Source organism: Coptis chinensis, chromosome 4 (genome assembly GCF_015680905.1).
Source record: "Coptis chinensis isolate HL-2020 chromosome 4, ASM1568090v1, whole genome shotgun sequence".
NCBI classification, from domain to species: domain Eukaryota; kingdom Viridiplantae; phylum Streptophyta; class Magnoliopsida; order Ranunculales; family Ranunculaceae; genus Coptis; species Coptis chinensis.
Genome location: NC_141459.1, coordinates 86,177,347 through 86,192,985, shown reverse-complemented (window position 1 = coordinate 86,192,985; position 15,639 = coordinate 86,177,347). Strand labels below are relative to the sequence as shown.

General features: G+C 34.8%; 1 protein-coding gene across 1 annotated transcript; it reads right to left on the bottom strand.

Moving 5' to 3' along the window:
* Positions 1-10,981: 10,981 nt before the first annotated feature.
* On the bottom strand, positions 10,982-12,118 carry LOC147505330 (uncharacterized). Its single transcript, XM_086604124.1, has 2 exons — positions 11,757-12,118; positions 10,982-11,667 (listed from the first exon to the last, which is right to left on the bottom strand). The coding sequence occupies exons 1-2, from the start codon at positions 12,066-12,068 to the stop codon at positions 11,041-11,043; spliced, it is 939 nt and encodes a 312-aa protein (XP_086460250.1). The 5' UTR covers positions 12,069-12,118; the 3' UTR covers positions 10,982-11,040.
* Between the last annotated feature and the right edge of the window lie 3,521 nt (positions 12,119-15,639).

Sequence of the window (15,639 nt, the reverse complement as noted above, 5' to 3'; positions counted from 1 at the left end):
AGGTAACGGTCCCATGACAATAAATAGTTCTGCTACTAACTTTCAATAAACACTAACAACCGGGCTATGCAAATAGTTTTCCTACTAATTTTTTCTCCTTGAACTATACATTGTGTATACAAATCACAAAAGTTGCTCAACTTAGTGCACATGTAGGAAACGGTTCCACGGCATTGTATTAACGATATTACTGCCACTGATGAAAGTTTGAAAATTATTATTAGGGTTAGTAGAATATGGGAAATAACTGATTACTCCACAGATGAATTAAAGTCTTTAGACATGTTACTCACCGACCAACACGTAAGTATATATCACATATCACCATACTTTTACAGTTTTTAGATGATTCAAAAAAAAAAATGACTCACTAATAGTCAAACAAACTTGACGAAAAAGTTGTGCCTACTTTTGATACAACAAGAAAAATAGTATAAACCAATACACACGAAAAAAAAATTGACACTATTACAGAAAAACCCGTTCTTAGGCAAAGGCACTATTTACAAAGAAAATCATTCAAATCTTTGTATGCCAAAAATTGGTTAACTATATAAATAGCAAATTGAATATTAGTTAAGAGTGGTTGACAAAAAATAAGACAGTGAGTTTCTACTTCATTTGGAACATGGTCCATACTAGAATGTAGGCCAACATAATCAGTTGTGAAAAGAAAGCTGCATAGGCTCCCTAATATTACATTCTATACGGATCAAATATACTTTTAAAGTACTTTCTTCCCACTTGCAGAGTGGTTGACAGTAAATAAGACAAAATTCGCCCTGTGTCATTTGGAACATCTCCCATGATAGACCCAACGCTTTCCAGCTCTATTTCTCACAGCAGTTTTTCCCAACTATAAATACTGTGTTACCCCTCCCACCAAACTTCCTATATAATTCAAAAAGCAAGATTTTCCAATCATTCTATAAATAACTTAAGGTATGCAAAACTCCATTTTAGAACTTCCCAATTTTGTTTTTAAGGTTTAACCGCTTCTGCAATTATTGAAACAAATTTCATTTATGGAGTATCACTTCATCCAATGCAAAAGATGCTGAGATAAATAAAGTAGCTATTGAGAGCATAGTGAGAAGCAACAAGCTCGAGAAACAAGAAAATTATAGAACATCGAAAGAAGTGTTTATTTTTTGTCCACTTGCTTTTCATTTCTTTAACTTTTAACACACATATATTAATAAAAAAAAAAATCAAATTTTGATGAATACTTTTTCTCCTTTTTATGTTGACACCCACTTGAGTCGTGTTACCTATGTATCCATTTCTTAAATACAATTTAATAGTGTGTCTTTGATGTTAGTGGATATTTGACTTTGGAAAATGAAATTGACTTTGGAAAACAAAATGTTTTTTAGATGCCTATTTGCATATTTGACTGGGGATAGTTAAAGAAGTAAATTGCGAGATTTTTTTATTTTATCTTACCATTATTTAGTTGAATTAACTTAGTCTATTTGTGATTTATGTTGTATATTGAATAAAAAATAAGAGGGTCAAAGTGATAAATTTTAAAATAATCTTTTGTGGGAAATATTCAGCCTTCCAATTTTTTTTTTGCTAGGTAAGTTTAAATATATTAATAAAGGGAAAAAATACAAAAGAATGGTTTGAGTATGGAAAAACCAAACTCTGATTCTAACCAAGATGTTATGTGTACTCCAACAAGCTGGGTACACAACACACAATACTAGCCTATTCTCACAAATTTGCTATAAGGCTTTTCCCATCGGATAAGCCATGAAGGCTTTCCTTCAGTGATGATCGAAGAATTTTCTTGCAAGCTTGCACCTGTTTTTGACAAGATATCAGCTGCAATGTTGGCCTCTCTCCATGTGTGAGTAATGGAGAGTGATTGAAGCTTCAGCCGACATGCTCTCCATCTTGCTTGTAGTTCCCAAATGATTTCTCCACTAGTGAAAGAAGCCACTGCTGCAGTAGAATCAGACTCTACCCAAATTTTTAACCAACCTCGTGCAATTGCCGTTTCCACGCCCAAAACAATAGCATGACACTCTGCTTTGTAACTGGTGCTGACACCTAAGTTCTTATGAAGGGTAATAAGAAAATCACCAATAAAGTTTTTGAAGGTTACGCCTATACCTGAAGGACCTGGATTGCCAAAAGAGGCACCGTCAGAATTCAACTTTACTATATCCGGCTCAGGAGGGATCCAGAAACAAGATTTCAAGGTAGGTGGTGGCTTGATTATGAAATTAATGTTCCAAAACATACAAAAGTGTCTATCTCTCGCCGTGTCGTCCATGTGGGCCTTGGAGAGATGGTCAGTGCATAATATGTGGGATCTAATTGCTTTTTTACAAATATCCACATTAGGAGTAGAACCTTCAAAAACAATTTTGTTCCGATGCTTCCAAATCGCAACCATACCTGCCAATAATCCTGAGTTCCATCTTTGCTTCAGGTACGAACTCCAGAAAGAAGACAGCATAGACGCTTCCTGGAAATTAATGAGGGGTTGTGACATTTGGAAACAACTTGAAAACCAAGACCACAATTGAACAGCAAAAGTACATTGCCATAAGATGTGGTGAAGAGATTCAACAAATTGAGAACAAAAACGACAACAAGAAGCTAGTCTAATTCCCATTTTTGTACTCTCTCATCAAGAGCCTCACATCCATTGATCAACTTCCAAGCGTGAGCAAAGAACTCTAGGGTGAGTATCACGAGTTCCGGACAAGTTTTGACCACGAAACAATGGGTTTTTTTTTTTCCTTGTATCATTGAATGCTGATTTGGTCGAAATTTTCCTTTGATGTCAGGCACCGACCTTGTAATCGTTGTATTGAGGATTACAAGAGACGTCTGGTGTGATTCCAAAGGACGCAAGCAACTGCATAAAAGGTTGAGGAATGATAATATCATTACCATTGATAATGATACTCAACTTAGAGTTGTAACCTTTTAGCTCTTGATCAGTGAGATCCAACACATGTTGAAGAGAGAAATTGCCTTGCCAATTACCCCTCCAAAAATCAATAGATTCTCCGTTGCCTATAATCCACTTGTACCTTGTACTGATTTCTTCCAAAGCTTTTTTAATTCCATACCAAATCGAGGAGGGTTTATGATATTGTGTCAGAGAGCCATCTCTACTCGTATACTTAAGCTTCATAAACTGTGCAAAATCATCCTCCCCATTGGTTATAGACCATGCCAGTTTCATAAGCATTGCCATATTCACCTCTCTGAGTTTACGAATGCCAAGGCCACCTTCATTTACAGGTTTACAAGTGTTTTCCCATCTCACAGTAGTGGACCTTTTAGAAGAAGGATCCCCAGTCCAGAGAAAGTTACGCATAACTCTTTCAGCTTCTTTAATGATACAGGACGACCATCTATAGATTGACATATTATATATGGGCATACTACAAAGAACAGATTTGATTAGAATTGCTCTACCTTGGAATGAGAGCATCTTTCCTTTCCAACTAGTCAGTTTCTTCCTAATTCTATCGAGAACTGGAGATAGTAGAACACTTGACTTTTCCATATATCATAGGTACCCCAAGATACTTCTCTGGCAGAAAACCTTCAGAGAATTGTAGTTCATTAAGGACCCTATTTTTCCTGAGCATGGTAAAACCTTCAAGGAAGATTCTAGATTTGGCTTTATTAATGTTCTGACCAGATGCCAATTGATATCTATCAAGGAGTTGATTAATACATCTGAGGCTTCTGATGTCACCTTTAGAGAAAATAATCATGTCATCTGCGAAGAGAAGATGACTTGGAGCTGGAAAGCCTTTGAAAATAGTAAGAGGCTTTATAAGATTTTGTTGTCTATCTAAGAGAGTGCATGCCCCTACTAAAAATGTCTTCTGCTATAGCAAAAAGCAATGGAGATAAGGGATCTCCTTGCTTTAAACCCCTACTCATAGGGAAGAAGCCAATAGGTCCGCCATTGAATAGAATAGAAAGATGAGCAGAACTCATAATAACTTTGATCCAATTGATCCAAGTGAGAGAGAAACCCAGTCTACTCATAACCTGAAGGAGGAAAGACCAACTCATAGAGTCATAAGCTTATCTGATGTCGATCTTGATGGCAGCATTGCCTCCTCTTCTTTTAGTCTGCATCTCATTAAAGAGTTCAGAAGCTAGCCCAATATTAGATTGAGAATACCTACCAGGAACAAAACCAGCTTGTTCCTTAGTAATAATTTTTGAGGCTATCGAGTTAAGCCTAAGCTGTAGTAGTTTGGAAATAATTTTCATGAGAAAATTGCCACAACAGATGGGTCTAAACTTACTAAGCTTCTTTGCATCTTTTTCTTTCGAGATCAGAGTTAAGAAGTTCGAGTTTATGCCATTTGGTAATCTGGACTGGATGAAAAAAGATTGAACAACTTCACATATGTCTAGCTTGATGATGGGCCAACATTTGTGGTAAAAGTGCCCCTGGAATCCGTCTGGACCAGGGGAACTGTCAGCTTTCATGGAAAAGACCACTTCTTGTATCTCCACATAATCAGGAATACTAGTGAGAGAGTGATTATCTTCATCAGTAACTAACTTAGGAGTGAGTCCTAAGAGTTGATCATCTTGAATCACATCAGTTTCTGTGAATTTGGCTTCATAGAAACATACTATATAGTCTTGTATATCCTTTTGGTCTGAAAGGAGAGTGTCATCTTCAGTTACAAGCTCTGAAATTAAAGATGCCCCTTGTCTTAACTTACACATGGTGTGAAAGAAAGCAGAGTTCCTATCGAGTTCTTCATCAAAGTTTAATCTACTTTTTTGCCTCCATAGACTTGCTCTGTTATTTCTTGCTGTGGAAAGTTCATTCTCTTTAAGAACAGGTTTGTTGATAAGATTTTCATCATGATTATCTTGGTCTGCAAGAGTTTGAGCTTGAAGAAGTTGTGCCTCTGCCATACGGATATTATTGTCCAAGTTACCAAAAACTTCATGGTTCCATTTCTTCAGGTCCAGCTTGAGTCTCTGAAGCTTTTTTATCACTTTCACCAAGGGTGGTGCAAATAAAGGCTGACTCCAACTACTCTGAATTAATTCCAAAAAGGATGGATGGGACATCCAGATTTTATTGAATCGAAAAGGGATATTTTTTGGTTTAGGCACACAAGGTTGCGCTCCAAGTAGAGGTGCATGATCAGAAGCATGTCTAGGACCCACTTTGTACCTCCACCCATTGCATTTCAAGCTCCAGGTAGCATTAAAGAAGACCCTATCCAACTTAGCAATCACTCTAGAGCCCCCTCTTTGATTATTAGACCAAGTGAAGTGCATACCTTCATAAGGGGATTCAATAAGTTGAGTAGCATTAATAGCATCATGAAAATCTTGCATTGATGATCTATTAGGAAGGTGAACACCCTTTTTTTCTTCATATCTTAAAACTACATTGAAGTCACCTAACACTATCCAAGGAAGAGTAGTGTTAGTAAGTTTCAAATCTGACCATAGTCTCTTTCTTTGCACAATATGACAGTTTGCATGTACAAAAGAGAGAACAACATTATCATATGAAATCGAAATGCACTGATCTGACGCATGAAGAACATCCACATTGAGACCAACTTTGTATAAAATCCATAGATTACCCAATCTAGCAGGTAAGTCATTGTGGATAACGTCAGAATTAAAGTAGTTTATGCCAATAGACTCAGTATAAAAAGACTGAGGCTTGATCATAGGTTCTGCAAGGCATAAGATTTCTGGCTTATGTTGTGAAACAATTTCCTTTAATCTATCCATTGCAGATTCCTTTCTTATTCCCCTAACATTCCAGAAGACTATCTTCATTGAGACGGGTTGGAAGTGGTGACCTTACTGCCATGGGACCTAGTGAAAGGTGGTGAAACCACCATGCCAGTTGCTGGAAAGGAGGATGCACCTTTCTTCTTAATCCCTTTCTTCTTTTGACCAGTTTCAGTTTGCATAGAATTGCCAACTAGATTAGTCCAACTTTCAGTGAAGGCATCTGAGACATGAAAAGCACTATGTTGAACTGTAAGAGCCAACTCCTCCTCAGACGAGAGAGGAGAAGTTATTGTAAGTTTGAATAGGGATTGGGGTAGTCGATTGACCCACCTGAACGCCAATATTAGAGACAGTATGCTCAGCAGCTAAAAGTGTTGGAGAATCAGAGTCAACAATACAATCATAATTAGTCGAGACATTCTGATGCAGAACCACTGAATTGATAGGATGTGGGGTCGATTGACCCAACTGTACGCCAATAAAGGGAGTAACAAGTGCAGCAGGTGGTGGAACAATAAGAGAATCAGAGCCAACTATATGAAAGTTGGTTGATACATTCTGTTCTATATTCACTGGGGGAATAGGAAGCTCCTCAACTCCCAACCCAAGCATAGCATGAGAGTCATTCTCCATCCTGTCATTGTTAGTAGTACATTGACCTTGAAGAATAGAAATGGATGGGACTAAAGTAGTACTATTATCTGCCAGTATAAGATCGAGTTGAGGATTCTGTTACCTGAATAGGAATCTCCTCATTTTGAGCATTTGCAGGTTCTGCACTGGAGTCCAGAACTATAGTTTCAGTAACAAGGACCTCTCTATTTTTCCTTCTCCACCGTTTTTTCTGATTTTTGGACATCCCATCAACTAAGATAGTATCAGGAGTAGAGTCGACTACTACCTCTTTACCTTTAGTTTTAGCCAGATCAATTTTAGACTTAGCTAAATCCAAACTTTTGGCCAAGTCATTTTTTAAATGTTTGTAGTTGGCAACTGTATGGCCGACCCCTTTACAATGAGAGCAAAATTCTGGAGTTTTACCCAACTTTATCGGTTGCCAGAACCCAATATTATACTTCTTGGATTTGATCCAAACTTTCTTTAGGATACTCTTAGAGAGATCGATGTCCACGAGGACGCTGGCATAGTATCCTAGTTCCCTCTTGGCTGTAGTTTCGTCCACGTGGATAGGACGTCCAACAGCTCTGCCCAAAGCTAAAAGATTTCTGATTTCCCAATACTCAAGAGGTAGTCCAGGAAATCTAACCCACACAGCTGCATGAGATTGAGTTTCCTTCTCAGTAGAGAAGTTTGGAGACCATTTGCTTAATCTTAAGATTTGGTTTTCCACTTTCCAAGCACCCTGGTCCCAAACTTTTTGGTAATCCTCCAAGCATTCAAACCTGAACATAATATAGCCCTTCCCAAGAGGAGTCATGAACCAAGTACCTTGTAGACGCCATAAGTTTGTAACAGAAGATCGTACCTTGTCAAGCTTGAGTTTACTAAGATCTAGTCTGCCCACTAAACCTTGTTTGCAAAAGTCACGACCTTTTTCCAAATCTTCATCAAAGAGTTGAATAGAAGGGAAACCTCCTTGCTCACCAGGAGAGGGGAGTAACGAGGTGTCAATGTTACGACCATACCTCGGTTTAACTGCTGCTGCATATGAGAGATCTTTAGGTGTTTCATTTGTAGTGGAAAAAGTACCCGAGACCACAGGTAGGGGTGTTAAAACACTTCCAGGATAAAGACATTGATGTCTACCTCCACCAAGACCGAAAGGAACAACCACCATGGTGAACGATCAGATGTGAAGACGAGACGAAGAAGAAACAACGTTCTAAGTTTTCCCTCCAAAAGTTACTATTTAAGGAAAGAAAAGAAGAGTATTGAGGATAAGGTTAAGAAAGAGCCTTATAAAAGGAGCTAAAAAAAGTAAAAAATAGAACTACGAAATATGTAGAGAGAGAAACGTAGAGCATCTCTCACTAGACATCTTTCTTCGAAAATGTATATGTGAGAAAGGGATGGTTGTTGATAGGTAGGTTTTGGTAGTTCTGGTTAAAACTTGAGAAAGTGTTTTTAATGGCTCTCACTATCTGTTCAAACAATTACATATCATCATTTCTACAATTTTAGCATATTTCCCCCACACTTATACAGCCGGTCTAAACCTCAAGTGATCTCACAAATAGCAACGGTCCCACGACATTGTATTAACGACATTACTGCCACTGACGGAAGTTGGAAAATTATTGTTAGGGTTAGTAGAATATGGGAAGTAACTGATTACTCCACAGATGAATTAAAGTCTTTAGACATGTTACTAATCGACCAACATGTAAGTATATATCGCATATCACCATACTTTTACAATTTTTAGATAATTCATCACAATTTTTTACTTACCAAGGTCATTGTGTATAACAGGGACATTGAATACATGGAAGAGTGCCTAAACAATTGATATCAAAATTCAACCGGCAGTTAGTTGAGATGAACATTTATCAAATTGAACGCTCCATCCAAATTCAAAGGATTATATGGCCTAACATCTCATGCCTATATTATTTACTTCAAATGGAGCACAATGCTAAAAATGATTGAATCCGGATGCATAGAATTGCCAGAATTTGGATTCTCATTTACCAATTTCAGCCAATTGCCAACGAGAGTAGATAACAAGTACTTCACAGGTAACAACATATGCGATTGTTTACAAAAGATTCATCAACTCTTACTTCAAATCCTTATACATACGTTTGTTTGTCTTTTGTAAATATTGTTTTTTAGATGTCGTCGGGCGCCTCTACGCATGTAGCAAACTCAGAAATATAATAAAGAAAAATGCGGAAAAGAGACTGGGCTAAGAGAAATGGAGCTCCAAGATGAAGAGTGGGTCATAATATATTATTTATTTTTATATGCCCTTACTTTTGATACACGCAAATTGATTTGTGAAATTTTGTAGGGGATACGTGCTGAAAGTAACCTTATGGGGAAACTGTGCGGTCCCATTTGATGACCAAACGATCAACAATCATGTCAACAAAACAGTAGTCATAGTGACGGCTTCAACTGTTAAAAGTTTTAATGGTATTTGATTATTTAAGAAAAGAAATTTGACATTATTCCTTATTTTTTTACCATTTTGAATATAATAATAAAAAAACAACAAATTGCAGTTGAATACACAATTTCATCGACAGCTGCTACCAGGATTTACGTTAATCTTCAAATTCTAGAAGTGTTGAATGTTCTAAACAGGTAACACTCAACTAAAAAAAAATTGTAAAGAAACTTCCAAATATGTGCAACAACTAACATTGTTAACAACAATTTTGTTTTCAACAGTCCAATTCGAAATGCAATTCGATTACGAGATGCCACAGAAATAAACCTGCAAAGCATTGAAGAATTCTCAGACATAAACAAGAAAAGTTTGGCTGAAATTATTGCGGCAACAAACGAAATTTCGTCGCAAGTACAATGTTTTTTTTAAAAAAATTTCCAGTTCTTCCATCTCAATTATAGAACACCCTACATGTAACCTTCACCTATGTATGCTCACAGGTGATGAAGTTTACTTGCAGAGTAACAATTTCCAGCGTGCTTCATGGCTACGGGTGGTCCTACGATGCATGTCCACATTGTCAAAAAAAAATAACCGAGGAGAACAATTACGAATGTCCAAAACACGGCGATGTCGACCCTAATAAAAGGTTAAATCCGTTACAAACCAATTATTTCTTCACAACTTAACTTACAAATTTCAAATTATATAATGTGTGTAGGTATCAACTAATGATGGAAATAAAAGATGATACATGTTCTGCACGCGTTATTGCACTAGATCGTGAGGCAACTTTACTATTACAACTACCCACACAAGATCTAATTAATATGGATTTGGAGGTACAATATTTTTTATCTTATGCTCCCTATGCATGTTTTATACTCCCCCATAAATTAAACAACTAGATATATATGTATATATAATTGTGCAGGAAAATAGTACAGAAAAAGTGTTGCAAGTTTTTGACAAAATAGCAGGATATAAAGCTACATTTCAAATCAAAGTCACATACTTCAACAAAAGACAGAAAAACAAATACCTAACTCTTTCAAAAGTGTTGCCCGAGGTGGAAAACGTAAGTCCCAAATTAATCCTGATTCTCTAAACTTTTATGTAACCTAACAGTTATACATGTAAAACTTTCAGACAAGTGTGCAGCCATCCTCAAATGAATCCAAAAGCACAACGGCATTTGATGATGGCAAATCAAATTAATCTGACACAATTGAGCCACTTGGTATGTGTAATACATATTTCATTTTTGCCAGTAACAAAATTCCTAATATACAATTTTTCCCATAACCAGAAACGAGACATTATGGATGCATCGAAAGAGAATCTACCAATGAAGCAAGGCCTCAACCAATAATGCTACTATTGCACGCGAGTAGAACGTGTTACTAAGCTGTCAAATAATATTATGCCAGCTGTTGGCTGCACAAAAATAAATCATCTTTCCAATGTACTGTATTTTCATTGTCGTTAAATTGTATTGTGTCCTATTATAAGTTGTTCAAAAATAAAAGTTATCTCCAATTTGTTAAGCTTCATAATGTAATTTTGTTTATAATCTAAACTACTGCCTATACTTAAGTATTATCTTAATAGCAACCTATTTATAATACAGCTAAAGTCCTCATAACATAAAAAAAACACTTTCTATAAAGTAAATGTTAGTTTTAATAATACAAGCATTACAAATGTCACATCATAACTTGACGTCACAATAGTTTGCAGCCAAAGGAATAGTGTGTTGTCAAAGTTGTATTGTGATACCAATGATTAAAATATATTTTTTTAAATGAACAACTATTTTCTCCTTGGATAGTAGGCACATCTTCCTTATTAGCTATGTTTCAAGACAACACTGTTACGCTACCCAACTTTAAAACAACAACACACATTATTATGTTACATACTTATGCAATATATGTCTTCAAACGAAAACCACTTCAAACCTTGGCCATTATGCTCTAAAAAATGATCAAAGGCATACATCTCGACGTATTAAGTGGTCTTTAATATATAAAAATTTCATTGGTTATAACTTAATCTACATGGAAACCAAAATTTAGACAATAAAATTCCAAAATTACAACATAATAAAAATATGTCCATAACAATAAGCATATATATTAGTTCAGTTCTTCTCTTAGTACAAAAACATAATGTAAATTGTCAACAAATAACCATTAATCATTCTTACCTTTAACAATAATTGGGGCAAAACCTTCTGGATCCATTCCCAATTTTTTCCTGTACAACTCAAACAGCTGGTTGTATGTAACAATGGTACGATTCCTGCTTACCTTTATTTTTTCCAATTGATTCAGACCTCTAACAACCTCGATATCTTTGTTACCCAGGCGAACAACTGAGAGGTCATACATTTCCTTAAGATTGACTACCTCAGTCTCTAACCGCGATATCTCAGACTCCAATTTATGAATCTGCTCTTCACCCCGTGAGCGATACCCATCATACCATTTGAGATTATATTCATGTGCCTCAGTCTCAACTTTCATAGTGGTTATAACTTCTTCCATATCCTCCATACGCATGTGATAATGAGTTAGTGCTTCCTCTAACTTAGTCATGCGATGAATCATCTTCTCCAAATGAGGATCTTCAACTCTCAGTGTTGGGGCTTCTTCGGTATCTTTCGTTGCCGTTTCTTCAGTTTCTTTCATAATGGTGTTACAAACATTGGTTTTCACACCCACCATTTCATTTACAGTCTTCAAACTAACAAGGCAGTCACTCTGAAAATCTGCCGATTCTTTATAAAGGTGTCCCACACCATGAAGAATCAGCTGCACCTAAATAAAATTGATAATTAAAGGAAAGTAAGATCATTTCTCATAAAAAATAGATTGTTATAAAAAATAGGAATTTAAATTAAACTTACAAGGCTTAATCCAATAAGAGCATCAACAAATTTCAAAATTACATTATCAGCGCTTGCTCCACGTCCTAAAACAACTCCATCGGTAAGTAACATCCTCTCTTGATTGATGTTTGATTCCGCAGCAGATACACTACTTCCACCACACCTACTACCAACACATGGATGCTGAAAATGTGTTAAAACCTCTTCCATGACCTTTCGCTTCTTAGACTCTTTAATATCTGAACACTTACCTTTCTCCGTAATAGCAGATGTTACTGCCTCGGATTGAACAATAACAGTACAATCAAACAACGCACCAACGTCACCCATAATTTCATCGTTGTAAGGAGAAACAGACCTGACTACATTTGGAAGATCCATTTTTGCTCTACCAAGGCAACTAGGAAATAAAACAATCTTCCCAACGCATAACACATATAAATAATATTGAAACCAACGTTTCAAATGAAAAGTATACTCAACTTTGTTGTTATTTAAAAATACAATATAACTAAATAGTGTTTGGGTCAAACAATTTTTGCATATGTACTTACACGCTCAATTTTCGAAGCATAGTTATCAAATACTATTAACAGCAACCCCACATGTCTCCTTGGCTCCTTCCCCCAAATCCAATAATTATTCCCACCAGCCCTTCATCGAACACTCGGCTTTTAAAAACCTATAATTTTTTTTAATCATGACTTTGGACTTTCAAATGTGACCACCATGAAAAGCGGCTTTGAACAGACAAAGGACTTTGTTCCTTTGTTCATTAAGATGGTAATGAACATCAAAGTTGGAAAAGTATTTCTTCCAGAAAAACCCACTTTTAACCAGTAATTGCTCAAAGAATCTTGCCCCCCATTAACACCTGTGCAACCTATTAAGTTTATAAGTTAAATTTCTTTTTCTTTTTTGGCATGTTTTTTTCCATGTACAAAAAAAAATATAGTAATAAGTTAATCGACAAAATTGTATATTATGTTATTATTTTACACTTTTTAATTACACCACCATTTTTTTGACTTATCCGAAATTCCAATTTTGTTAGCTTATTGAAAACAATTGATTATATCCGTTAAATAAAGAGTAAGTTGAGGTTTATACAGTTTATTTCTCTGTTTCAATTCTACACAATTGGAAAATACATGATGGTGTTTATTAGGTATCTACAAAGCATTCATTACAACGACAGTTGATGTGCATTTGACCATTACATCTTCCGCAGTTAGTTTATTCTCCAACAAAATATAAACCAATAAAAACAAGTTCATAAACCTTGCTTATTTTCATATATCATTAGTTGTTATAAATAACTTAATGTTAAGAAAAATTCAATGCAATGAAACACAGCTAACATTTCATAAATTTATTGAATTTAGTAGTGAAAAATTACAAATGTGGTTATTTTGGTTCAAAATAAAAGCTACCTTAAACTCTCCAAATGGTTAAGCTAATTGCAAAATTTAATTATAAAATAGTTAAGTTTATTATAGGAAGCACATAAGAAGACCAAAAAAAAAAAAGAAAAGTATATTATCTGCTTTGTCTTCAACACCTGTTCTCTCCCTCCCATCGATCTCTGGTCAGAAGCTCTCGCCAATTCTGGGTTTTCTTCAGAGGCTCCTGAACAGCTACGTTAATTCGTCTCATCTCCTCGACTACAAGCAGCCGTCAACCCCATCAGGTTACTGTTCATTTCTCCTTCCAGATCTGACTTTTCCTCAATGTATGAATAATTCTTTTGCTCTTTCGTCTTATTTATTTATTTCCCATTTTGACCCAATTTCAACTTTGATATTGTAAGCCTCTATAGTTACAACAACGATTTCTGAAAAAAAACATACACCAAACCAAACAAATGAACAACATTATTAATAATGGGTCGTATTTTTTATGTTGTTCTAACTGTTTAATGTAATTTCTTTAACTACTTATTAATATACTTAGTATATATAGCAAAATCGTCTACCAAATATGAATAAATGAGTTAAATCAGAGCCAAGTATTAAATCATTTCGAATCTATTATATATACCGAGTTTTCAATATATACTCTTTAACTTGCACTATTTTTCACAATTTCGTTTTTTTAGTCTTAATGATAATTTTAGACTGTCACAATATAATGTTGTAATATATAAAATAGCTTCTAATATATGTCAGGTAAAAAAAAAATATGCGTTAGTCACCAATAAATATGGATGTTTCCAATAAAAAACAATATTTCTGGTATATATTGCTCTTCAGAGACCTCCAATATATATATACCAAATTTAGATATTGTAGGTCTAAATAGTTGCTTAAAAAAAAATTATAAGTTGTTTTATTTTTTTCCCCAATTATTTAAAGTAATTCATTTCATTACAATCCTGAATGCTTATTACACAAGATTACTGTATTGTCCCTTTCTTTGTTGTTCTGTGTGTGTGTGTGTGTGTGTTTTTAAATTTTTTCAATGTGAAAAAATAGACACATTAATGATTTTATATTGGTAACTATTTGTTTAAATAAATAGTTAACATCAACCATGTGCTACGAAGTTGATATTTATGCTCAGGAGATCGAAGATGCAAAGAGGATTGTCATATTAACTATATTTATTTGTGTTGTTTTACTATTATGGAAGGTAGCAATAGGTGTCTAGACCTAAATAAATGTATGTGAACATTCAAGGAACCTGAGTTTTGTTTTAATTTATTAAAAATAAATCTATTGTATCATGTTAATATATTTAGTTAATTTTTTATTTGTTATTGATAATTTTCTTATATTATTCTGTTGATATAAACATTTTGCTGACTAACTTATTGCAAATAATGTTAAACCCATCTTTAAAAGTTACATGTTAACAACCATTCGTGCCACACATGTCAAAAAAAATTAAACTCGCATTTAATCGTACGCATAAGTTACTATACAACCACGTCATAATTCTACGTCAATGTCATTCATTTTTCAACTAACTGACAAATTATCACATTCTATTTTCCAAATTACATTTCCAAGAACACAAAAAAGTTTGTGAAGAAAGATTATCAAGATATTGGTGCGGCTCACTCAGAATAGCTACATCATTTTCTCCATAATTTGATATATCCCATGTTTGACTGAACTTAGCCAACATCACAATAGCAGTTCAAAATAGTGTATCATCCCGTCTCTTGCATTAAGACTTTCAAAACATAATATAGTAACACCTGAATTTTTAACTTATCAAAATAATTTAAAAAGTACACTTAATTATGTAGATTAGTTAGAATACAATATTGTTCTAATAGATGGAACTCGACAGCTGCTAGAGTAGAAGAGTTGTTTTAAAGGTAAGCAGAATGTTGACTGCCTTTGGTGGAATTTAAGAAGGTTGCGGCGTCAAAGTGCATTTAATACCTATGACTACTATATCACCCCGCGGGACCAAAATATTTGACAAAAAAATAAACCATGAGTCTCTGACCCATTACATTTTTCACGGATGCACACATTCAATTCTCTACGTCCAAATTATACATTAAACCCAACCCAAAAAAAAAACATGTAATAATGAAGAGGATATTTTATGTTGTTATTATTTAATCACTATTAACTATAAATTATTATTTACTTTTCTCATGTAACGTTAAGTTAATTAATGTAATCTACTTAAATAATAATACATATTTCATTAGTTAAAATTTTGGTTTCAATGTTAGATGACAATGAAAGAAACTTCAACTTCATTCCACTCCACTAGAGTTAGGATTGCGTTGAGCTCGAGTTACAATGGGGCCCATATAAGGCAAAAAGTAAAGCACTCACTAAAGTTTTTCTCTCAACAAATTAACAAAGTGGGACTGATACATATCACTTAAAGGCTATAGACACAAGTTTCCCTTTATGTGCCCCGTGAAAATAAAATA